Source organism: Equus przewalskii, chromosome 16 (genome assembly GCF_037783145.1).
Source record: "Equus przewalskii isolate Varuska chromosome 16, EquPr2, whole genome shotgun sequence".
Classification (NCBI taxonomy): Eukaryota; Metazoa; Chordata; class Mammalia; order Perissodactyla; family Equidae; genus Equus; species Equus przewalskii.
In genome coordinates this window covers 14,861,443-14,887,203 of record NC_091846.1, presented here as the reverse complement: position 1 = coordinate 14,887,203, position 25,761 = coordinate 14,861,443, and the positions used below count along the sequence as shown (strand labels likewise).

The following is a 25,761-nucleotide window of genomic DNA, read 5'->3' as shown; positions in this document are numbered from 1 at the left end:
AGGTACCTCTGCCTAGCACATACCAAAATTCCAGACTCCCAGAAGGAAAACAGATGTTCAGCATAAACCATGTTATTTGTACAGGTTAAGCACGGCAAATCATTCTTTTCATTTAAGGAAAATTTTATATCAGAGTAAAGAACTGTTTACCACTAAGTTCCCAGACACCAGCAAAGGGCCAACCTTGCCAGCAGGGCTTTCTAAGGATAACAGGCTTGCTATGTTAACTCTTTTCTGCACAATCACCCTAAAAATTTATTTTTTATTTTTACATTTATCTTTCAGTTCAAATTTCTTTTAAAAAGATATCACCTCTGTTATTCAAATTTACTTAAGTAGTGAAAGGAGAAATATTTTGAAAATAAAAATAAAACAGCTTCATTCTAATCATATATTAACATACATATACATATATATATCACTAGATTATAGGACTGTGAGGGCAGTTTGATTTTCTATTGAATACTGTTGTAGGTTGGATCTCTCAGGGAGTGGACTCTGAAATGGAACCCGGCATGCAGGAAGTTTACTAGTGAACATTCTTAGAATCAATGGCAGAAGGGAAGGAAACAGGTTTGGGCAGAGGGACTAGGGTTACAGTGCAGCTGCAGACCCCCGTGCCAAGCTGATTCATCAGTGAACCAAGTGTGGGCCTCCTCTTCCCCTGATGGGATGACCTAGACCTTTCTACAACTGAGAGTCTGAGCCCTGTTTTGCTATGTCCTTTCCAAGCCATGGCTAAGGTTCTTGTCCACTTACTGTCAAAACTGGGAAAGGTAGTACTAAAGGACGATCAAGTAGATCACCCAGGTGCCAAACCCATTCCTCCTTGTCCTCTTGTAGCAGCAGCTGTATATCATTCTGATGATCAGTTGTCTGTGGGGCCCTCCACGCCATAGGTTTGAGCTGAACTTGAGGTGCTGGCACATCAGAGATGGATGATGATCTTGGATACCTGCTCAGTAAGCTTATTTGTGCCCTCTGGCGCTGCTCATGCTTGATCTTGGATATATCACTTCCATCTTTGATAGAACCTGGCGTTGAATACAGTGCCTGGCATAAATAGGTGTTTAGTAATATTTGAATGAATGAATGGTCACACAAATGGACAAAAACTCCTTCACTTTCTGGAAATATGAATAACCCAAATAACTCATATACTAGAAATATTTCTGTATACCTGTAATCTTCCAAATTAGATGTATATAACTGGCACTACATTAAAATGTTGTTCTGAGTTTCTGACTTAACTCTGGAATTTAGTATACTTCTTTAGTTGATGATTCAATCTTTTTGCCTTAAAAACAAGTTTTGGTGTTAGGTTCCTCACAGAAGAGGATATCCAAATGGCCAGTGGGCATATAAAAAGTTACTCAACACCATTACTCATCAGCAGAATGCAAATTAAAATTATGAGATACCACCACAAATTTTAAAGATTGATGATTCCAAGTGCTGTCAAAGATGTGGAGGAATTGAGGACTCTCATACACTGCTGGTAGGAGTATGAATTTGTACAATCACTTGGAATACTATTTACATTACTTTCTACATTTAGCTGATTATACACCTATGATCCAACAATTCCACTTCTAGTTACATCCCTAACAGAATGGTGCATACATTTACACCAAAAGACCTGTACAAGAATGTTCACGGCAGCTTTATTCGTAATGGCTCCAAACCGAAAAAACAACAAATGTCTATCAATAAAAGAATGGATAAAAATTTTTGAGAGATATATATATGAATATTTGTTTTTTATTACTGTTATTATTCATATATATGAATTATTCACATATTATATATTATTTTATATATTATATTATACAATATATTATATTGTATATATTATTCATATATATGAATAATAACAGCAATTAAAAACAAATATTCATTTATTTAAATAAATAATAACAAAAATAAAAGCAAATAAACCACAGCTCACACAACGTTATAAACAGTTATCACAGTGTTGGATGAAAGAGGCCAGAAATAAGAGACTATTTATGTATAATAGGATACTATTCATATAACGTTCAAAGACAGGCAAAACTGTCTGTGGGGTCAGAAGACAGGATACTGGTTACCAAATGTGGAGGAGAAAGGGAATAATAATTGGCGGGACATGAGGACATCTTCCAGTGTGATGACGATCTTCTGTGTGCTGACCTGGGTGGTAGTTACACGAGTATTTGCTTTCTTATAATTCATGGAGCTGTACATTTATGTTTTGTGCACTATTCTGTATGTGTTATACTTAATACAATGTTTGTTTGTTTGTTAGATTTTTAACTTTTTCCTTCTTCTCCCCCAAGCCCCTCAGTACATGGTTGTATATTTTTAGTTGTGAGTCCTTCTAGTTGTGGCATGTGGAACGCCACCTCAGCATGGCTTGACGAGAGGTGCCATGTCCACGCCCCAGGATCTGAACCAATGAAACCCTGGGCTGCCGAAGCAAAGTGCACGAACTTAACCACTCGGCCACAGGGCTGGCCCCTAAAACAATGTTTTAAAAGTCAAGTTTTTATTGGCTTTTAATGTTTGCTTTGGTTAATATTCTCATATACACTAATGTTAAAATAGTGACATTTATTTCTAAAGTTCATAATAAATCAGAGCAGTAGAAAATACCCATTTAACTGAAATTCTATTAAAAAATCTATCAGAGGGATAGTGCCTGATTGACTATTAGCTATTATATTCTTGCTGTGTGGAACTATGGCCACAAATGAACAAGATTTCTATACTGCTATTGAAAGATATATTCTAGAAATCCTTAGATATACTGATTTGAAAAAAGGCTCTTTAAGATAATAGGAGAAATAGTCTTTGTAGGATGAGGTTTGGAAGTTGCCGAAAGCTTCTAGACAAGTTACTAGGTAACCTTATTGATTGTGACCCTTGGCATGTATTAGCAATGAAATATCATATTCCTGTGAGCAAGGAGCTCAAAAACTGATACCAAAGCAGTGGTTCCTAAAAGTAGAAAACTGTAAAATTAATTTTATTCTTCAGTGTGCAGCCTTGTTTTTTTCCTGCTTATGAAGAGTTTTAGAGTTATTAAAGGCCCAAGAGGAAGAAAATAACAAGACAGTCCTTACTGTCCTGAGAGAAATTGATTGTAGGACTCATTAAGAGAGAGGGCGTTAGGGGAACATCCTTTTGATAAGAAAAGCAGCTAGAATGGAGAAATCACAACCCAAATATCAAACACTAACGGAAAAATTCAATAAACTATAATGATATTATGAAGTTACAAAAAATTGCATTCTGGGAAAATATATAGCTGACATGGGAAAATGTTTACCTATAGTAGTAAATAAAAATATAATACAAAACAGTAGAGTGGGATTGTGGATAGCTTATTTTTATACTTTTAGTATTTTCTGTAAGAATATGTATACTTTTAACACAACTTAAAGTACCTAAAGCTCATAAAAGATATTCAAGAAATTGAGGTATTTTTATAAGGTTCTTCTAAGGAAAGAAAAATAAAGATTTTAAGTACGTATAGGAAAAAAGTTAAACTCTGAGAACTTCTTAATTTGGAACTAGATGTATATAGGAAAAGTCACAGTAGTAATTAAGGGAATCCTTGTGTCTAATTGCTTAAGTGTTTGTGTGTTTTTGTAGGATAGTATTGGGGCAGCCAATAACAAAAGAATATGTGTACTTTGTGATCATTTTTAATTACTTTCTATTGAAAGAGAAAAATTAAGAGAAACTCTATCTACTAGATAGACTATGGAAGCCCTGAAGTCAAAATAATAGTGTGAATGCTTGAGTAGCTGCTACAGTACAGCATTTTAAAAAATAGTGAGAAGTGGTAAATGAAAATTTGCATTGGCTTTGAAGCAGGTAGACTCGAATCAATTTTTGCCTCTGGCATTTACTATTTAATGTGGCTTTATGTAAGTAACCCATCTCAGAACCAGTTTATTCACCTACAAAACAGGGTTGATGGAAACCAAACTGAATAGTTAGTATGAAATTTAGAGTTTATTGAAAAATCCCTACCTCGATAAATGTTAGCTATTCTTCTTCAATGTATAGTACTTTGTTGAATATAAAGAATTAGCTAAGCGGGCCAGCCTGGTAGCGAAGTGGTTAAGTTCACATGTTCCACTTCGGTGGCCTGGGGTTCGCCAGTTTGGATCCCGGGTGCAGACATGGCACCGCTTGGCAAGCCATGCTGTGGCAAGCATCCCACATATAAAGTAGAGAAATATGGGCACAGATGTTAGCTCAGGGCCAGTCTTCCTCAGCAAAAAGAGGAGGATTGGCAGCAGATGTGAGCCCAGGGCTAATCTTCCTCAAAAAAAAAAAAGAAGAAGAAGAATTAGCTAAGCAACAAAGAATTGATTTGTGGGAAGAGAATAAGACATATGACAATAATTTGAAACTGCAAGTGACAAATCTACAACACTGTTGTGCTAACATAATCTTGCATGGATCTTAGCCACTATCATTTCTTTAAAAACAACAATACTCAGGAGTGTAAAATGTTTTCCAAACTCTGTTGCTTGGGACTGATAGCATATTGTGACCCAGTATACCCAATATATATTTATATGTAACTGAAACAATTTTTGAAATAACACGTACCCTTACTGTGTGTAATGCATACTTATATTTTCTATTCTGTTCTACTTTTTAATGTTGCTATTGTAATTCACTAAATCAGTCCACTAATGAGTTGTATTCTGCAGTTCAAGAAACACTGCTCTAAAAGATGTCTAGGAGATTAAACATATTTTTAGAATGATGTACCTCAGCTTGATGGTTAGTGTCATCATGTCAGTTAGATCTTTTAGAAATGGTTCATATTTAGGAAGCTATTTAAAACATTCTCAAAGTATCATGTAAGCATTTAGTATGGCAAACAATAAATATCCATAGTGAACTATTAATTAAATATGATATAATTAATGCTTGTGGTTAATTCCATATTACACCTAAAGATGAAATTATTCTAAAACATTATTTAACTAAAAATTTTTTCAACACAGGAAATCGTTTATTCCCCAAATACAACATTTAAAAAAATATTTTCAGGGCCAGCCTGGTGGCGCAGCAGTTAAGTTTGCACATTCCACTTTGGTGGCCTGGGGTTCGCCGGTTCGGATCCCAAGTGCAGACATGGCACTGCTTGGCAAGCCATGCTGTGGCAGGCGTCCCACATATAAAGTAGAGGAAGATGGGCATGGATGTTAGCTCAGGGCCAGTCTGCCTCAGCAAAAAGAGGAGGATTGGCGGCAGATGTTAGCTCAGGGCTAATCTTCCTCAAAAAAATAAGATAAAATAAAAATTAAAAATATTTTCAAGGGTGGGCGGAGCAAAATGGCGGGGTGAGCTGACCTGGGACTCTCTCCCCTCCAAACTACAACAAAGGATTGGAAAATATTGAATTTCAGCAAATAAACCTAATGCCAGGACGTCAGAGACGTACAGTACCACAAAACAGAGGACAGAGACCCTGCAGCAGGCCTCGGAGGCGCTGGAGTGGGATAGGAGAGAACTTCGCTCCCTCCCCTAGAGACTGGGATCGCTACTGGGGGTGCGGGAAGGAGTGGGGGAGGGGCCGCGCGATCAGGGGATCGTCTAGGACTCCCGCCGCGAGTACAGTGGAAACCAGCTGACGGGGAAAAGCTTCCATGCATGGGGACCCCATAAAGCCAGGGCCCCAGGAGTCCAGAGAACAGAGCTGATCTGAATCCAGATCAGCATGTGAGAAAAACAGCCTCTCCCCCCCGTCAAACCGCGCTGGGCGCTGCCATCTTGCCTGAAGGCAGAGAGCTCAGAATGCATGGCTCTCAACCCCCATCTAGTGGCGACAGGCTGTAACTGCAACCAAATTCTACCATCATGCGCAAAAACCACTCCTCTACCATCCAGCAATTTATAAAAGCTCCAGACCAGAAGGAAAACAATAAAAACACAGAATTAACTCCTGAGGACTTGGAAATAGGTAAACTAAGTGAAAATGAGTTCAGAGTAGCTATAATCAAAAAACTCAATGAGGTAGAGAGAAAGGTAGAGAAACAAGCCAACACATTCTGGAGTTACTTCACAAAAGAGATTGAAATTATAAAGAAGAATCAAACAGAATTACTAGAGATGAAAAACACAATGGACCAGATAAAACAGAATATGGATTCCCTGAATGCTGTGTAGACACCATAGAGGAGAAAATTAGCATAATTGAAGATAGACAGGCTGAATGGCTCCAGACAGAGGAAGAAAGAGAACTAAGAATTTAAAAAATGAGGAAAATCTCTGAGAGATAGCAGACTCAATGAGGAGAAAGAACTTAAGGATCATAGGAATTCCCGAGAATATGGAAAAGGAAAATGGAGCAGAAAGTGTGCTTAATGAAATTATAGAAGAGAACTTCCCAAATCTAGGGATTGAGGGAGAAATGTGTGTAGAGGAAGCTTTCAGATCTCCTAGATTTGTCAATGTAAAAAGACCTACTGCAAGGCATATAGTAGTACAAATGGCAAAAATGAAAGACAAAGAAAGAATACTCAGGGCAGCAAGACAGAAGAAAATAACCTACAAAGGAACTCCCATCAGACTTTCAGTGGATTTCTCTACAGAAACCTTACAAACTAGGAGAGAATGGAGTGACATATTCAAAACTTTAAAAGATAAAAACCTTCAGCCAAGAATACTCTATCCAGCAGGAATATCCTTCAGATATGAGGGAGAAAATAAATCTTTTCCAGACAAACAAAAGTTAAGGGAATTTGTAACCAAAATTCCTCCACTACAAGAAATCCTCAAGAAGGTTCTCATACCTGAAAAAAAGAAAAAAGGGAGAAAGGGGTCATCAATAGGATAGCAAATATTCAACTATAGCATTAGGATAAAGGTAAGGAAACTACCAAAGCAAAGACGATCTTATCACTCTAACTACAAACTCATAACACAAGTTGGAATAAGAAATGAAAATAATAATTTAGGAGGGGAAGAGCAAAGGGACTAAATCAGTCTAGGCCAAGTAAGTAAGAGACCACCAGAGAATAGACTATATTATACACAAGATTCTAAATACAAACTTCAGGGTAGCCACTAAACTGAAAAACAGAACAGAGCCAGAAAACATAAATAAGGAAAAATCTAAGAAACCCAGCGTAAGAAATTGCAGTATTAAATGGGTAGGCTAAAGCACACAGGAAGAGAAATGCAGGAAAACCAGATAACGAGTGACAGATTGACAGCATTAAGTCCACATGCATCAATAATCACTCTCAGTGTAAACAGATTGAATTCTCCAATAAAAAGACACAGAGTGGCAAAATGGATTAAAGAACAAGATCCAACAATTTGTTGCCTCCAGGAAACACACCTCAGCCCAAAGGACAAACACAGGCTCAGAGTGAAGGGATGGAGGACAATACTTCAAGCTAATAGCAAACAAAAAAAAAGCAGGTGTTGCAATTCTTATATCAGACAAAGCGGATTTCAAAATAAGACAGGTAAAGAGAGACACAGAGGGACAATATATAAAGATCAAAGGGACACTTCATCAAGAAGAAATAACGCTTATAAATATCTATGCACCCAACATAGGAGCACCAAGGTTCATAAAGCAACTATTAACAGACCTAAAGGAAAATATTAAAAACAACACAATAATAGTAGGGGACCTGAACACCCCACTCACATCAATGGACAGATCATCCACACAGAAAATCAACAAGGAAATAGTGGAGCTAAGTGAAAAACTAAAACAATTGGACTTAATAGACATATATGGATCACTTCATCCTAAAACAGCAGAATACACATTCTTCTCAAGTGCACATGGAACATTCTCAAGGATAAACCATATGTTGGGAAACAAGGCAAGCCTCTACAAATTTAAAAAAATTGAAATAATAACAACCATCTTCTCCGATCATAATGCTATAAGGCTAGAAATTAATTACAAGAAAAAAGCTGAGAAAGGCACAAAGATGTGGAGACTAAACAATACACTACTGAACAAGCAATGGATCATTGAAGAAATTAAAGAAGAAATAAAAAAATACCTGGAAACAAATGAAAATGATAACATGTCATACCAACTCATATGGGATACAGCAAAAGCTGTATTAAGAGGAAAATTCATCGCAATACAGGCACATCTTAACAAACAAGAAAAATCCCAATAAGCAATCTTAAGCTACACCTAACTGAACGAGAGAAAGAAGAACAAATAAAACCCAAAGTCAGCAGAAGGAGAGAAATAATAAAAATCAGAGCAGAAATAAGTACTATTGAAACAAACAAGGTGGTAGAAAGGATCGATGAAAAAAGAGCCGGTTCTTTGAGAAGAGAAATAAAATAGACAAACCCCTAGCCAGACTTACAAAGAAAAAAAGGGAAAAAGCTCAAATAAACAAAATCAGAAATGAAAGAGGAGAAATAACAACAGACTCTGCAGAAATACAATGGATTATAAGAGAATACTATGAAAAACTATATGCCAAAAGAATGGATAACATAGAGGAAATGGATAAATTCTTGGACTCCTACAATCTCCCAAATCTCACTCAAGAAGAAGCAGACAATTTGAACAGACCAATCACAAGAAAAGAGATTGAAACAACAATCAGAAACATCCCAAAGAATAAAACCCCAGGACCAGATGGCTTTCCTGGGGAATTCTACCAAACTTTCAGAGAGGATTTAATACCTATCCTTTTCAAGCTATTCTAAAAAATTAGGGAGGATAGAACACTTCCTAACACATTCTATGAGGCCAACATCATGCTGATACCAAAGCCGGACAAGGACACCACAAAAAAAGAGAACTACAGGCCAATATCACTGATGAACATAGATGCAAAAATTCTAAACAAAATTTTGGCAACCAGAATTCAGCAATTCATCAAAAGGATCACACATCATGATCAGGTGGGATTCATACCAGGGACACAGGGATGGTTCAACGTCTGCAAATCAATCAACGTGATACACCACATCAACAAACTGAGAAATAAAAACCACATGATCATCTCAAATAGATGCAGAGAAAGCATTTGACAAGATCCAACAGCGATTTATGATAAAAACTCTGAACAAAATGGGCATAGAAGGGAACTACCTCAACATAATAAAGGCCATATATGACAAACCCACAGCCAACATCATACTGAATGGGCAAAAACTGAGTGCCAACCCCCTGAAAACAGGAATGAGACAAGGATGCCCTCCATCACCACTCTTATTTAACATAGTACTGGAGGTCCTGGCCAGAGCAATCAGGCAAGAAAAATGAATAAAAGGAATCCAAATAGGGAGGGAAAAAGTGAAACTCTCACTGTTTGCAGACGACATGATCATATATATAGAAAACCCCAAAGAATCCATTGGAAAACTCTTAGAAGTAATCAACAACTACAGCAAAGTTTCAGGGTATAAAATCAATTTGCATAAATCAGTAGCACTTCTATATTCTAATAATGAACTAACAGAAAAAGAACTCAAGAACACAATACCATTCACAATCGCAACAAAAAGAATAAAATACCTTGGGGTAAATTTAACTAAGGAAGTGAAGGAACCATATAATGAAAATTACAAGGCCTTTCTGAGAGAATTGGACGACGACATAAGGAGATGGAAAGACATTCCATGTACATGGATTGGAAGAATAAACATAGTTAAAATGTCCGTTCTACCTAAAGCAATCTACAGATTCAACACTATCCCAATCAGAATCCCAATGACATTCTTTACGGAATTAGAACAAAGAATCCTAAAATTCATATGGGGCAACAAAAGACCCCGAATTGCTAAAGCCATCCTGAGAAAAAAGAGCAAAACGGGAGGCATCACAATCCCTGACTTCAAAACATACTACAAAGCTACAGTAATCAAAACAGTATGATACCGGTACAAAAACAGGTGCACAGATCAATGGAACAGAATTGAAAGCCCAGAAATACAACCACGCGTCTATGGACAGCTTATCTTTGACAAAGGAGCTGAAGGCCTACAATGGAGAAAAGAAAGTCTTTTCAACAAATGCTGCTGGGAAAACTGGACAGCCACATGTAAACGAATGAAAATTGACCATTCTTTTTCACCATTCACCAAAATAAACTCAAAATGGTTCAAAGACCTAAAGCTGAGACCTGAAACCATAAGGCTTCTGGAAGAAAACATAAGCAGTACACTCTTTGACATCAGTATTAAAAGGATCTTTTCAGACACCATGTCTTCTCAGACAAAGGAAACAATAGAAAGAATAAACAAATGGGACTTCATCAGACTAAAGAGCTTCTTCAAGGTAAATGAAAACAGGATTGAAACAAAAAAACAACCCACTAACTGGGAAAAAATATTTACAAGTCATATATCTGACAAAGGCTTAATATCCGTAATATATGAAGAACTCTCACAACTCAACAACAAAAAATCAAACAACCCAATCAAAAAATGGGCTGGAGACATGAACAGACATTTCTCCAAAGAAGATATATGGGTGGCCGATAGGCACATGAAAAGATCATCATCGCTGATCATCAGGGAAATGCAAATCAAAACTACACTAAGATATCACCTTACACCCATTAGAATGACAAAAATATCTAAAACTAATAGTACCAAGTGTTGGAGAGGTTGTGGAGAAACAGGAACCCTCATACACTGCTGGTGGGAATGCAAACTGGTGCAGCCACTATGGAAAACTGTATGGAGATTCCTCAAAAAATTAAAAATAGAACTACCATATGATCCAGCCATTTCACTACTGGGTATCTATCCAAAGAGCTTGAAGTCAGCAATTCCAAAAGTCCTATGCACCCCAATGTTCATTGCAGCATTATTTACAATAGCCAAGACATGGAAGCAACCTAAGTGCCCATCAACAGATGAATGGATAAAGAAGATGTGGTATATATATACAATGGAATACTACTCAGCTGCAAAACAGAACAAAATCATTCCATTTGCAATAACATGGATGGACCTTGAGGAAATTATGTTAAGTGAAATAAGCCAGTTACAGAAGGATAATCTGTGTATGACTCCACTCATATGAGGAATTTAAAAATGTGGACAAAGAGAACAGATTAGTGGCTACCAGGGGAAACGTGGGGTGGGGGCTGGGCACAAAGGGTAAAGTGGTGCACCTACAACACGAATGACAAACATTAATGTACAACTGAAATTTCACAAGATTGTAACCTATCATTAACTCAATAAAAAAATTAAAAATATTTTCAAGATATAATTCATATACCAAAAATTGTACCCTTTCAAAGAATGCAATTCATTGATTTTTAGTATATTCATAAAGTTGTGCAACCGTCATCCCTATATAATTCCAGAATACTTTCATCACCCCGGAAAGAAACCCCATACCCATTAGCAGCCCCAGCCCGCCCTCCTCCCAGCCCCTGGCAATCATTAATCTACTTTCTGTCTCTATGGATTTGTCTATTCTTGTTAGTTCATATAAATGGAAGCAAACAATATGTGCCCTTGCATGTCTGACTTTGTCACTTAGCATAGTGTTTTCAAGGTTCATCCATGTAGGAGCATGTATTAGTACTTTATTCCTTTTTGTGGCTGAATAATCCAGTTTTTGGATATACCACATTTCATTTATCCATTAATCAATTAATGAACATTTGGATTGTTTACACCTTTTGGCTTTTTTGAATAATGCTGCTATGAACATTCCTACACAAGTTTGTGTGCATACACGTTTTCAATTCTGTTGGGTATATACCTAAGAATGGAATTGCTCGGTCAAGTACTAACTCTGTTTATCTTTTTGAGGAACTGCCAAATTTTTTTCCAAAATGGCACACCATTTTATATTTCCACTAGCAATGTATGAGGGTTCCAATTTCTCCACATCCCTGTCAATACTTATTATCCGTTTTTGCTTTTTTTTTCTTTTAGCCATCCTTGTGGATGTGAGGTGGTATCTCATTGTGGTTTTGATTTGCACCTCCCTAAGGACTAATGACATTGAGCATCTTTACATATATTTGCTGGCCATTTGTATATCTTCTCTGGAGAAATGTCTTTTCAAGTCCTTTGCCCATTTCTTAATTGAGTTTGTCTTATTGTTGTGTTATAAGAGTTCTTTGTATATTCTGGCTGTTAGACCTTATCAGATATATGATTTGCAAATATTTTCTCACATTCTTTAGAGTTTTTTTTCTTTCTTGATGATGCCCTTTGAAGCACAAATGTTTTGATTTTGATTAAATCCACCTGATCTTGGCTTCCTAGGATTTTTTTTTCTTATTGTATGACCATATCTAAGAACCATTGCCTAATCCAAGAACACAAAGATTTATACGTATTTTTTCTTCTAAGAGTTTTATAGTTTTAGCTCCTTTTTGATCCATTTTGAGTTAATTTTTGTATATGGTGTGAGATAGGGGTCCAATTTCAGTCTTTTGCATGTGTCTATCCTAGCACCATTTCTGGAAAACACTATTCTTCTCCAATTGAATTGTCTTGGCACCCTTTTAAAAAGTCAACTAACCATGAACAAATGCATTTATTTCTAGACTCTCAGTTCTATTCTGTTGGTTTATAAATCTATCCTTATGCCAGTACCATGCTGTCTTGATGACTGTAGCTTTTTAGTAAGTTTTGAAATCAGTAATTGTGAGTCCTCCAACTTTATTATTTTCAAGATCGTTTTGATTGTTCAGAGTGTCTTTCATTTCCATATGAATTTTAGGATCAGTTTATCATTTTCTTCACAGGGATACCACAGAGCTGGGGAAAGGAGGAGTAGGGCAAGTTAAAATGCCACAAAGCTGTGTTCTTACTGAATTTCAGCTGTGTGTGGGTGGGTGGGTTTAATAAATTCTCCAGGATTGCTGCAAGCCTTTGATTATTTCCAGAGTTTTGAAAAAGTTGCTTCTGACCATTTTTGCCAATTTTCTCAGTGCTTTCTTGAAAGAGAGAATTTTGGGGGGTCTTATTCTGTCATTTTTACTGACATTACTCCCTGATTGATTTAAAAACACATTGCAAGGAATTGAAGCTGACTCTTACCATCTCAAGTAAGAGTGTGGGGAGGTTGGTTTTATAAACATACGTAAGTCAATAAGGGAAAGATTGTCCCACGGAAGTCCAAGAACAGGAATTCCAGTATAACTGGGCCTACAGATATTAGAACTAGAATTCAAGGAAGCTTTAAAAACAGCAGTGGTTCAGTTAAACAGTCCTTGGCGCAGGGTGCTATTATGTGCTATACAGGTGTTGCTATTTTTATTTCTAGTATAATCAACCACTCATTGTCTCTACTTTTACTTCTCATTACTGAATGCCATCTTCACTTTCTATATCTTTTTTATGTCACAGTATGTCATAGTTTCAATTTTATTATAATTTTAGCTAAGTTATATCTTTGGCTTAGTCATGGGTCCTTATTTCCTTATTGTCCCTGGTCTAATTCATGGCTTCTCTGTATATTTTCTTAGCTTCAATTCAAATTTCCATGAGCAAATATTAGAATGGTCCATCTCATTCCTTTTTGGACAGAGATTTCCACATTAGACCACCTCATGGGCTGCTTCCAAGCTTTGGATTATCTGCCCTTGGGTAGGTTGCCTCTCTAGTCGTGGTGAGATGATATAGTATGACATATGGCTGCCTAGGATTGTTCAGTAAGCAGAAAACGTGCACAGGGAGACTTCCGTGTGAAGGACTGTGGGCTCGGGGAACTAGGTACCATACATACTTCTTCCTGTGTGGCGTATGATGACTGGAAAATCACGATTAACACTTATTTTTTCCAGGGGAAGATGCAATCCAGTTAATCAGAAGCTAATGAATGCCAAGAGAGGACCGGTGAAAAAGATTACAAGATCAAACCATCTTCCAAAACTCAATCCATGATTCCAAAACTGGGTGGATTTCTATTTCTTCCCTTTTTCCACCTGTAATATTCAACTTGTGAAGTTAATGTTCAACACGTTTTTCAGGGAGTGAAATAGATAAGAAATAGCTATCAAAATTCTCTTTAGCTCCTTTTCCAGAAGTTTGTCCCTTTGGCTACATGAAAGTAATTTTCTCAAGTGACTCTAAAATATTTATAGCAGTGCTTATGATTTTTAAAATATCCTAGGAAGCCTGAAGGTTGGCATTATTACACTGATCTGCTCTGATAGTGACATTGCTATTATATTTGGTTTCTAGTTGGCTGTTAGCTAAAAATGTGAGTTTATCAAAACTCTTTGCTATTTTAAGCTATATTATTTTTAGTTTTTTTAAACTAAAGTTTTAAACAAAGCTGCAAATCAAATGCATTTAAAACTTTGACTTGAACTATCTTGGTATTGTGGAAACAGCCTTCAATCAGGAATCCACTTGGTTATAGCCCCACCCTTCTTATGAGATCTTGGGTAAATTCCTTCACCTCATCTTTATTTCCACATCTGTAAAATGACTGAGTCAAACTATACAATTTCTAAGGTTACTATTCCAGAAAACCAATACTTATTCAGCCTCAGGGTCCTGCTACTTAGCACATGGTGATTTAAGTCATTTTGTGTTTATTAATTCATAGTGATGGCCTAGTTCTTTGGACCAAACTTTGCAAGTGTTCACAATCCTCAAGTCTAGAAGTGGAGCTAGAATGAGGACAGGAGAAGCGTTCTTTTAATGCATTTATAAAATTTATTGAATTCTCCAATTCATGTTTAGACTGTTTTATAACTATTACTTAAGTCTGGGACATACATATAATTTATTTGCCCAACTTAATAAGTGAAATTATTGGACTTTAAATTTCCAGAAATCACCCAAATTTAAGTATAGTTTCCAGCTAGCGGTGTTCTCACCTTATATCTGGCACTAAAACCTAAATTCTATTCAGTATCACCAGTAATGAACACCCAATGCATTTCTATAACTATCTCTGTAGGCATTTGCTTTCTTTAAGGAAGAATACTTAAATTTCACACAGGAAAATCAGTCTTTTATATGACTTTAAAATGTAATGCAGAGAAATATAAAGTAAGTTCCTGTAAATTATTCTACATGGGAACTGTTTTGAAATATTTTCTCCTGTTCTTAAGCGAACTACAATATCAGGTACCATATTAGAGTATGGTTATTATTAAACACACAGTAGAGTTTTATGTCTTGGATCATCTTTCTTAGCATTAACAGTAAATTGATAATTTAAATATTGGTAATAATTATAACAATCACAGAATCATCCCTGAAAAATAAACAAATTTCTTTCTATCATACAGAGCTAAGCCATTATAGGGGACTGGATTGAGGAACATTTAAAGTTATCTCAATCACGGGGATGGTATATTAGTTGAACATCTTACTACAGGGACTCTATCGCCTTTAAGTGTTAGTTCTACAGGAGCTACTTTGAGATGTTTTCCAGATGTCAGAAAATGTCTGTCTTAAACAGAGTGATGGAATGTTGGTGAGAGTATAATGAAGTGAAATGGGGGCGCTCTAGGACCTGCGTTCTAATATCAGTTTTGCTACATCTAAGCTTCTGACTTTGAGTAAATTACTTTTGCCTCACTCTGATCATTTGTACAGTTTGGAATATTTACCCTAACTACTGCCTTGGGATAGCTGTGCAGGTCAAGGGTGCTTACTACATATTTTTTTATTTACCTCTGTATACCCTATTTCCCTCTAAAAAGAATGTGCATTAGCTTTTACTAAACATAGAGGTAGAAAAACAACACCCACAAGATAAAAGATGAAAATAAAAGTTAAAGTTTTGAATTCTTGATTAAGAAAAGCTCTAGAGCCAGCCCTGATGGCCCAGTGGTTAAAGTTTGGCGTGCTCCACTTCAGCAGCCTGGGTTCAGTTCCTGGGCACGGAACCACACCACTCATCTGTCAGTAGCCATGCCGTGGCAGTGGTTCACATGGAAGAACTAGAAGGACAGCTGTGTACTAGAATATACAACTATGTACTGGGACTTTGGGGAGGAAGAAAAATAAATAAAAGCTCTAGCTATAAGCTTTTTAGCAATCAGTACAGAGAAGGAATGAGTTAGACAGCTGTCATATTTTTGTAGAAGGCATATACAGGTAGAAAAAAACCTTTACGTAGTTCTAAGTTCTGAAGGTAATTTGTCATGTGAAGTTTTATATGAAAATGCAATTATTTATTGAAGTAACCAGAGCAAAAATGATAATTTGAGGTCTTTATTTTGTTTAATACTGAAATATGTATTAATATCAATATTTGTTTTTTTTTGAAGAGTTCAGAATTCATAAAGCAAAAAGTCAGTACAATCATATTTAATATATTTCAAAATTTTAAATGTCTAAAATGTATTGCAAAATATCAAATATTGCTATAATCAAAAAGACGGATAATAACAAATACTGGTGAGGATATAGAGAAATTGGACACTTGTAGACTTCTGGTGGGATGTAAAAAGGCACAACCACTTTGGAAAGCAGTCTGTCAGTTCCTCAAGGTTAAACACAGAATTACTATATGGCCTAGAAGTTCCACTCCTCTGTATATACCTAAGAGAAATGAAAACCTATGTCCACATCAAAACTTGTACGCTAATATTTATAGCACCATTATTTATAATAACTAAAAAGTGGAAACTCAAATGTCCACCAACTTGATGACTGAATAAACAAAATGTGTTACATCTAAACAATGGAATATTATTCAGCAATAAAAAGGAATGAAGTACTGACACATGCTACAGCATGGATGAACCTTGAAAACATCTTCCTGAGTGAAAGAAGCCAGACACAAAAGATCACGTATTGTATGATTCCATTTATGTGAAATGTCCAGAATAGGCACATCCATGTAAACAGAAAGTAGATGAGTAGTAGTTGCCTAGGGCTGGTGGGCACGGGGGAAGGGGGAGTGATGGGGAGTGACTGCTAACACATACAGAGTTTCTTTTTAGGGTGATGAAAGTGTTCTAAAATTAACTGTGTGATGTTTGCACAATTCTGTGAATATACTAAAAACCCTTGAATTGTATACTTTAAGTGGGTTAATTGCGTGTTATGATTTATACCTCAATTAAGGTGTTACAAAACAACAAATGTAAATATATAACATTTTAAGGTAAATTAGCAGATACGTTTTAATGAAATATTATTTTATCTTTCTCAGAAAATATGATCTTAAAAATCAAAATGCATTGTCACTAGTGCTATTGTTGAGTCAAAGCATATTTTTGAGCAGAGTCTTCCAACTAAGAAACGATTTCAGATACTACGCTAGTCAGAAGAAGAAGGATTGTATGCTGCTTTCCAATATTTCCTTGACTTCTTTAACTTTGAATCTTCCCATTTCTTGCTTGATAACCTTGTAAAAATATTTATAAAACATCTTTTGATTTTTGACTAGGATTAGATTTTTAAAAAAATTTGTAGGGGCCAGCCCCGTGGCCGAGTGGTTAAGTTTATGCCCTCTGCTTTGGCTGCCCAAGGTTTCGCCGGTTCAAATCCTGGGCGCAGACATGGCACCACTCATCAGGCCATGCTGAGGTGGCATCCCACATGCCACAACTAGAAAGACCCACAACTAGAAATACACGACTATGTACCAGGGGGCTTTTGGAGAAAAAGGAAAAATAAAATCTTTAAAAAGAAAAATTCGTAGAGAGCCATATTCAAGGACTGGGATTTACTGTATGATATGATTTTTGTTTTTGTTTCAAAGAAATTATTTCCAGTTTTTTTTAATCACTTTCATTAGTTTTATCATGTATAGCTGGAAATTCCAAAGCAGAGTTACCTATATCAATTTTGGCACTATGCTATTCTATTCTACTGGACAAGAAATTCTTTATTTTGGACTAACAATTATTCTTGCAACAGAAGCTTATCAATAACACCGTCTGGTTTCTTTTTCCCCTGTGTACAAGTAAGGACTTGCCTAGACTCATAGACCACATATCATAGGTATTTTTTTTTTCACAAATTGAGTAATATTTATTTCAAAATGCAAATAATTTAGTTTTTTTAAAATACCAGAATAGCAGAATTATGACAACAATGCTAGGATTTTGGTATTTAAAGAGAGCAGAGTATACCAGAATACTAAAAACTGCTATTAAAATCACTAGACATGATTGGGGTATAAAAAACTACCTTTAAAATAATAAAGCACTTCTTAAATGTAAGATCATATCATTATTGACAGTAGGGCACTATTTTTAAAACAAGTTAACACCAGATCAATCTGCCCTATGAATTAGAAAAGTCTTGAATTTATATGCATCCTTTTAACTTTATCAAAGCAATTTCATACTTACTGTCTCAGTTACAAGGAAAGTATTACTCTCTGTAGGACTACCAAACAGCGAGTTTATCATCGTTGGAATTGGTCAAGCAGAGGCTAGGTGACCCTTTGTCAGGAATATTAGAGGATTCATGCAGTGGGTGGAAGTTGGATTCAAAGACTTTCAATATCCCTTCTGATGCTAAGATACTGTGACTCCCTGCTCATTTATCAGATAAGGAAACTAGAGGCAAAAATAACTTCCTAAAATATATGTTGATTGAATCATATAGGCTGTGTCCATATAGGCTGTAACTATGGACTTTCAAACCAAAGTTAGTAGCCAAAACTGACAAAATCAGCTGTCATATTATTAATGGCCATCTATTAAATGTAAACTAAAATTAGATACCATTTTTCATCTATAAAATGGTTTACAAAAAGATAATTTTCAGTGCTAATATATCTGAAGTTAAAAAATTCTAATATGCTGCTGGCTAAAGTATAAATTAATATAATTCTTTTGGAAAACAATCTATTATATTCTTGAGTAGCCTTAATGTTCATACATTGACTCGGTAATTGTACTTCTAGTAATCTATTCTAAAAATCTTGCATATAGGAAACATAGGGCAGTCATTTTATCACCATTTTTTACAATATCAGAACAAAATGGAGATTTCCTCAGCGGATTGTGGTACTTTCATGTGGTTGAATATTATGCAATAATTAACACTTCCTATCTTGTACTAAAATTCTTTGTTCTCATGTATTTCCTACATTCTGAAGCACTTCAGTGTCATTTATCTCCAGCACCTTAATGTAGTGAACAATCTTATCATTTGTCACCAGTTAGCTTAGTACCTAGGATATGACATGCACTTAATGCATTTTGTTTAACTTAAATGGATATTTGCAAAACAGAGTTTATAATATCATGGGAGGACTTATCATTAGAATGTTAACACAGTGGTACAAAGTCACACATAGAATATGATTTTAACTATTTAAAAATGTCTATAGGAGAGGCTGCAAAAAGCAGACTTTAGTCTACTAAGAACACCAAAAGATGTGTTTCTGTTCTACAAATTTGCTGTCCACCTCCACAGAGGAAGGTGAGGTAGGCTCCAAATGATGATCAAGAGATAGGTGGAAGGGAGATGGGGATACTTGTGAAGCAGGAGAAGGGAACATGCTTAACGGGCTGCATAACGTGGGGAAGCTTACTTAACTTTCCTGTCTTAAATTTTTATTCTGTAGAATTAAGACAGAACTAATTGATTTCAAAGATACCTTTCTGTGCGTGTGACGGGCAAGGGGGGGGGTGTCAAAAATGTTTTTATTGTAACAATTCTGATATCTTAATGTAATAAAAATAAGTAATAGAAATCACAAAACATCATAAGGTATCTAGAAAACATATATTGACTTACCAGTGTATAAATAAAGTCTTGAAAGCAGATGACAGCACTAGAGTAATTTGTCTAGATAATGTTAAAGGAATTGGAGCAAAGAATACGTAAATAGTGGGAAGAGGTCAATGAAACAACCACACTAGGATTTGGGAGATTTCAAGGAGAATATTTTCCTTTACCTCTATCCTTTCCTTTTTCTTTTTCTTCTCATTTCCTTTTCTTCTCACTTAGTTAAGGCCTTTTTTATAGTCAGATAGCTAGACAAAGGCGAAAAAGGCGATGAAAATGTCATACTTGGGTGTTGAGAGTCAGTTAATAATACTTACTGATGATGGATGTGGAGAATCATTTAATCTCCCTAAATGAAATTGATGTCTTTCTTAACTGAACACCTATGATTAACTTCCTTGCTTGTGCCACTTCTGTGGTTCTAATCACCTTCTATCCTGAATGATAGGTTTATTTTGTTTTATCTTTTGCGTGTCTTTCTCTGTTACAAGAGAGTTAGCTTCTTGGAGGGTAGAGCCATGTCTGACTCATCTTTGTATCTCCATAAGGACTTAGCCCAAGGACATGTATATTTTGGATGCTCAGTAAACATTTGGAATGAAAAGGTGGACCTACACACAGGTAGAGGTTTTTTAAGGACCCTTAAGGACCTAGAGAATTAGTGACTCATAGTATGAGAAATAATGGAGTAGCAAAGTATGAACTAACAACCCAAGGATCAGAGCCTTAAGAATAGGAACCCCAGCTTGGAAGTAACTCTTATAATGATAACATGCAAAGAGCTAAAGTGAAATGAGAAGTATGGGGACATGGCACTAAAATGATTTTTTATGAGTAATATAGACCTAGTTTGTATGATATAGTAAGCAGAGTACTAAAGAAGTGAAAAGGAAAACCAAGAATGCAGGTAGTGATTTTAGAAGAGAAATCTTCCCTCTTCTCTTGAGATGTGGCAGCAAAAAAGTCAACCATTATGAGAATCTTCCATTTGGTAACTACACTGGGCCTATTTTGATAATCTTAAGCATATAAAATAAGCACATAGTAAGCTGTATAAATGTTTGATATTATCATCCTTTCATTAATCCCCTTTGCGAGAGTTTGGACACCTGAGAAGTTAGAGGGAACAGTAGTCCACAGAAGACTGACCCCATTTCTGACCCCAATTGTAAGTTTAGGGGGTTGCTATACCATCTTCAGATTCAATAATTTGTTAGATGTGGTCATAGAACTAAGAGCCATCATACTCATGGTTACAATTTATTATTGAGAGAGGTAAGGTGAAAATCAGTCGAGGGATGACACACATGGAGTATTGTCAACTAGAGAAGCTCACTTGATCCTAGGTGTCCAGATTTTTTTATTGGGGTTCAATCACATATTCCCAGAATGACCGAGCTTTAATCTCCAGCCTTCAAGAAGTAGAGCTAATATCACGTGGCCCAAAACCCCCATCATAAATCACATTGTTAGTCTGTCTGGTAGCCAAAACCACTAGGTAAACAAAGATACTCCTATCAAGCAAAATGTTCTATGGGCCTGGAAATCACCTCCTAGTAGCTGAGAGCAAAGGCCAGACCTCTCTTTGGGTAAGGTTAATTCTTCACTACACACCCATCCTTAAAATATTAAGATGGTAATATCTATCTGGCATTTTATAAGGATGTAATAAGTTAATGCATGTGAAGCTGCTTGCAAACTCTCAAGTCTGACCCAGTGTGAGGTACCACTGCTGCTGTTTTTTTGATCAACTTTGACCCCATTATTCTAATAAGCCACAGTAACTTTCCTTGGAAACCCATCCATTTAAATTTATATTTACTCACATATTTGTCATTTCTGGCATTCTTCAATCCTTTGTGTAGATCCCAGTTTCCATCTGGTATTATTTTCCTCCCACTTGAAGAACTTACTTTAACATTGCCTGAAGTGCAGGTCTGCTGGCAATAAAATTCCCTCTGCTTTTGTTTGTCTGAAAAAGTCTTTATTTCACCTTCATTTTTGAAAGAGATTTTCACTGCTGTGTACAGCTTAACTGTCAACTCTACAGAGGAACAGGAGTAGGCCCCAAATGATGATTCCAGTTGTTGGAAGCGAGGGGGGAGAGGAATCCTTCTGGAATAGAAGGGAACATGCAAGGTTGATAGTTTTAGTTTTTCAGCACATTAAAGATTCCATTCCGTTGTCTTATGGCATCCACAGTTTCCAACGAGAGGTGTATGGTTTTCTCGGTTCCTTTGTACGTAATTTGGCTTTTTCATAACTGGCTCTTTTGAAGATTTTCTATCATTAGGTTTCAGGAATTGCTTCTAAAGAGCCTTAGTGTGGTTTTGCATTTATCCTGCACAAGGTTCATTGAGCTTTTTGGATCTGTGGGTTTTGAGTTTTCATCAAATTTGGAAAAATTTTGGTCATTTTTTTCAAGTTATTTTTCTGCCCACCCCTCCTTCCAGGACTTTAGTTACTACCTGTGGTACACCACTTGATGTCGTTCCATTGGTTCTTTATTCTTCACACCTTCTATTTCTCTCACTGTATTTACATTTTCCTTTAAATAACTGAATAGAGTTATAATAGCTGTTTTAACTTGCTTATTTGCTAATTCCTTTATCTTTAACTCTATCATTTCTAGGTCTGTTTCTAGTGACTCATTCTCCTGGCTTTGGGTCTCATTTTCTGCTTCTTGTCATATCTACTAATATTTTTATTGATTGTTGGACATTAGTGTTTTCACATTGTTGGTTATAGATTTTTGTTGGGCTTTGTTCTTATAGACGGTTCAGTTACTTGCGGTTCAGTTTAATCTTTTCAGGCCTTTGTTAAGGTGGGTATAGAGTAATCTTTAACCTAGAGATGGTGTAGCCCCATTGCTAAGGCATAGCTGTTGTGGTCTTTAGTAAATGTCGTGAGTGATCACCAAGGACACTCAACTCTGGTTGGAGCTCAAACTCCTCTTAGCACTATGTGAGCGCTCCTCCTGACCTTAGAGAGTTTCACTCTAAGTTTATGTCTTAGTGTCCAACAAAGACCCCAGAGCCCCCGTGTATATTTCTGGAGTTCCGGTTTTGTATAACTCCTTTATCTCCAGTACTCTGCCCTGCAACTTGAGCTACTTTAGCCTCCATGAACTCCAGTCTCTGTCTCCTCAGTTGTGTGAAACTACCATGGATCACCCTCCTGCTCTGAGGTCTGGAATGTACCTCGAGGCAGAGCTCTAGAGTGATACTAGGGCTCACTTCATTTCTCTCAGGGATCACAGTCTTATGGTGCATGTTTCTTAATATCTGCAAACAATTGTTTCACGTATTTTTGCGCAGTTCTCTCTTTGTTCACAGCAAGAGAGTAAATCTTGCCCCTGGCACTCCATGAAGGCCCGAAGTAAAGGATACATCCCATTTAAACGTAAAGCATCAAAACAGCAAAGAAAATGTTTTAAAATCCAATATAAAAATTCATTTTACTTTGAGTCTATAACATTTTCTTATGTTATCTCCTAAGTATATTTTTCTCACCTTAATCCCTGGAATTTGCACTGGATAAAATAACTGGACAGGGTTTTGTCTTGTCTTCCTTGGGGGGGAGGTAAGTGCATTCTGGGAAGAAAGGAGCAAAAGGATATTTTATGATCAAATTGATGGACTGTGGCAAAGACTGCTATGTGCTGTTTCCTTTTTCTGTGGGACACAGAACTAGGCTATGTTTTCCATGTGTGAAATATTTCATGTGCCGGTGCATGGTACACACACTACTTTGTTTAGTGATGTATATGTAAAATGCTCCATTAGTAGTGTATGGTATGTATGCTACTGTGTTTAGAGATAGAGGTGTGAAACACTGTGTGCAGCTAGGTGTGGCCCTGTTACTGACTTCAGGCCAATATAATCTAGGCACACATGGCATGTGTCATTTCTGTGACCAGCCCATTAAAACCTCCCAGGTGATCCTTCTTGGTTGTATGCTTTTTAAATTTTGTTTGATGGGTGGACGTTGAGGGTCTAGAAGTAAACTCCAAGGCCCCAAGCGATGGGAGAAATGGAAGAAAGTTAGGTACTTGAATCACTGCATATAGCAGATCCATTTTTCTCCTTGCTAACCCTCAATTGTGGTATGCGTGAAAAGTAAATCCTTGTGAGTGAGTGTGTGTGTGTGTGTTAAGTTACTGAGATTTGGGTTTTACTTGTTGAGGCAGTTAGCCTATGCTCACTAATATAGTATCAAACAGTATTTTTAGTAAGGCTTACAGGTATTTGGATTTTTTTTTCAGTAGATAATGATACCATTCTTTGAAGCTACATAGTAAACTCAGCTATTCATTGATAGTGATGCCCCTGGCTTGCCTGCATCACTGAGTCACATTCTAGAGTATCAATTTCTATTTTTGAATTGATTCTAACTCAGCGTATTTTCCAGTCTGTTGAACATAACTAGAATCTTTCTTTTTTTACTAAACAGAATTTCTTGCTTTCCATCAATGTCTTTCAAGGATGTTGTTCTTTTAAGCCTTGGTACAAATGCTGTACAATCTGATAACCACATGCAGGCTGGGCCCAAACAACTGTGGAATGGACCAATGGTGTCTGAGTGAGGAAGGAAGCCCATACCCACTTTAACTCAGAAAAGGAAGAATGCACACCATCTCTGGTCCCTAGCGTTTATGGAATCCCGTTGGGCAGACATGATGAAAGCCCTCTGCCCTGGGGAAGGGCTAGGTTCCTCGATTAGGTTTGATTCTGCTTCCAGGAAGGAATGTCCTTGTCTACTTTTCTCAGTGGCCTCTGGCTCTACTCCATGGAAATGTCTTCCTTTTCAATCTTCTTGCCCATATTTGAAGTGGTGCTGGAGGCTCTGCTTTGGGGATACACAGCTTTCAGAGCCCATTTTCTGTTTGAACCAATGTGAGTGCCCAGAGGTGGCTTTATAGTTTAAAAAGTCAAAGCTTTTTAGTTCAAGCTTATGGTTTCTTGAATAATATGATTCTATCAAAATAGTAGTCAGTTCCATATATAATAATGATAATTTCAGAGCATGAGTTGTTTCTTTGGCCTATATCTCTCTCTACCTATTGCAGCTACCTTGCAGCTATTTGAAATAATAGGTTAGGCTGTGAAGTTAACACCCATGGTCTGATCTTTGCCACAAGGCTGACTCTTAGTGGCCTCTTGTTGCTCAAAACCCTTCTCAGTCTTACCTCTTACTCTTTTTTTTTTTAAAGATTGGCACCTGAGCTAACATCTATTGCCAATCTTCTTCTCCCAAAGCCTCCCAGTGCATAGCTGTATATTCTAGTTGTAGGTCTTTCTGGTTGTGCCCTCTTACTCTTTGAGGTCTAGAAGTATTTGGCCTTTTCAACCCTTTAATGCCCTTTGATGCCCCAAATTTCTAGATTCTCCCTTAGACTCTCTTCTCTTTTATTTCTCCTTGCAAACTGGCTAATTATTTCCCAAGCTCATCTTTTTCTTCTGTCTTGTCAAAGGCAGCCAGTAACATCCAGCACACATTGTTATTAGGGCTTTTTCAACATCTTTTCCTTGACCCAAATTTGGTAAGCACTTCGTCTGTTATGACATAACAGGGATCTCCCTGCTTCCACTTCTGTATTTGTTTTCCTGCATCCCACTGCAGACCTGCTAAGTCATGGCCACACCACTTGTGTTAGTATTTTGTTAAAGCAGCACCTAAATTCGAGTAATCAGCCTCTGTATTATAACCATAAGAAACAACTCCAGACCCCAGAGGCTAAAAACAAAGGTTTATTTCTCTCTCACAACACAGTTCATTCAGGTTTCAGCAGTAAAAAAAAGTGTAAATAAATAGTCTTTATATCTTGGGAGAGAGAAAGGGGGATGGAAGAGGCACATAAGAGATTTCAAAATTACTGGTAGTGGCTGTTAGGCTGGGTGGTAGCTACATATACATTCATATACTTTATATTGTACATCTCTAATATGTATATAATATATATTCTTTGATATGTATGCCATTTTTGGTAATAAAAAAATAAAAATTACTCCAGCTGACTTTTTCTATTTTTTTGAGGAAGATTAGCCCTGAGCTAAAATCCACCGCCAATCCTCCTCTTTTTTTGCTGAGGAAGATTGGCCCTGAGCTAACAGCCGT

The 25,761-nt window shown here is 36.6% G+C and overlaps 1 protein-coding gene across 7 annotated transcripts in view; it reads left to right on the top strand.

Moving 5' to 3' along the window:
* CCDC169 (coiled-coil domain containing 169) overlaps positions 1-25,761 on the top strand; it is a 97,997-nt gene that overhangs the window by 51,813 nt on the left and 20,423 nt on the right. For 6 of the 7 annotated variants that reach the window (XM_070578023.1, XM_070578019.1, XM_070578021.1 and 3 more), the window contains one exon: positions 13,770-17,064. The exons of the other annotated variant lie outside the window; for it this stretch is intronic. In XM_070578023.1, coding sequence (XP_070434124.1) covers positions 13,770-13,869 — 100 coding nt within the window. In that variant the 3' untranslated portion in view covers positions 13,870-17,064. Of the gene's footprint in view, positions 1-13,769; positions 17,065-25,761 lie in introns of those variants that run through there. 7 annotated transcript variants of the gene reach the window in all.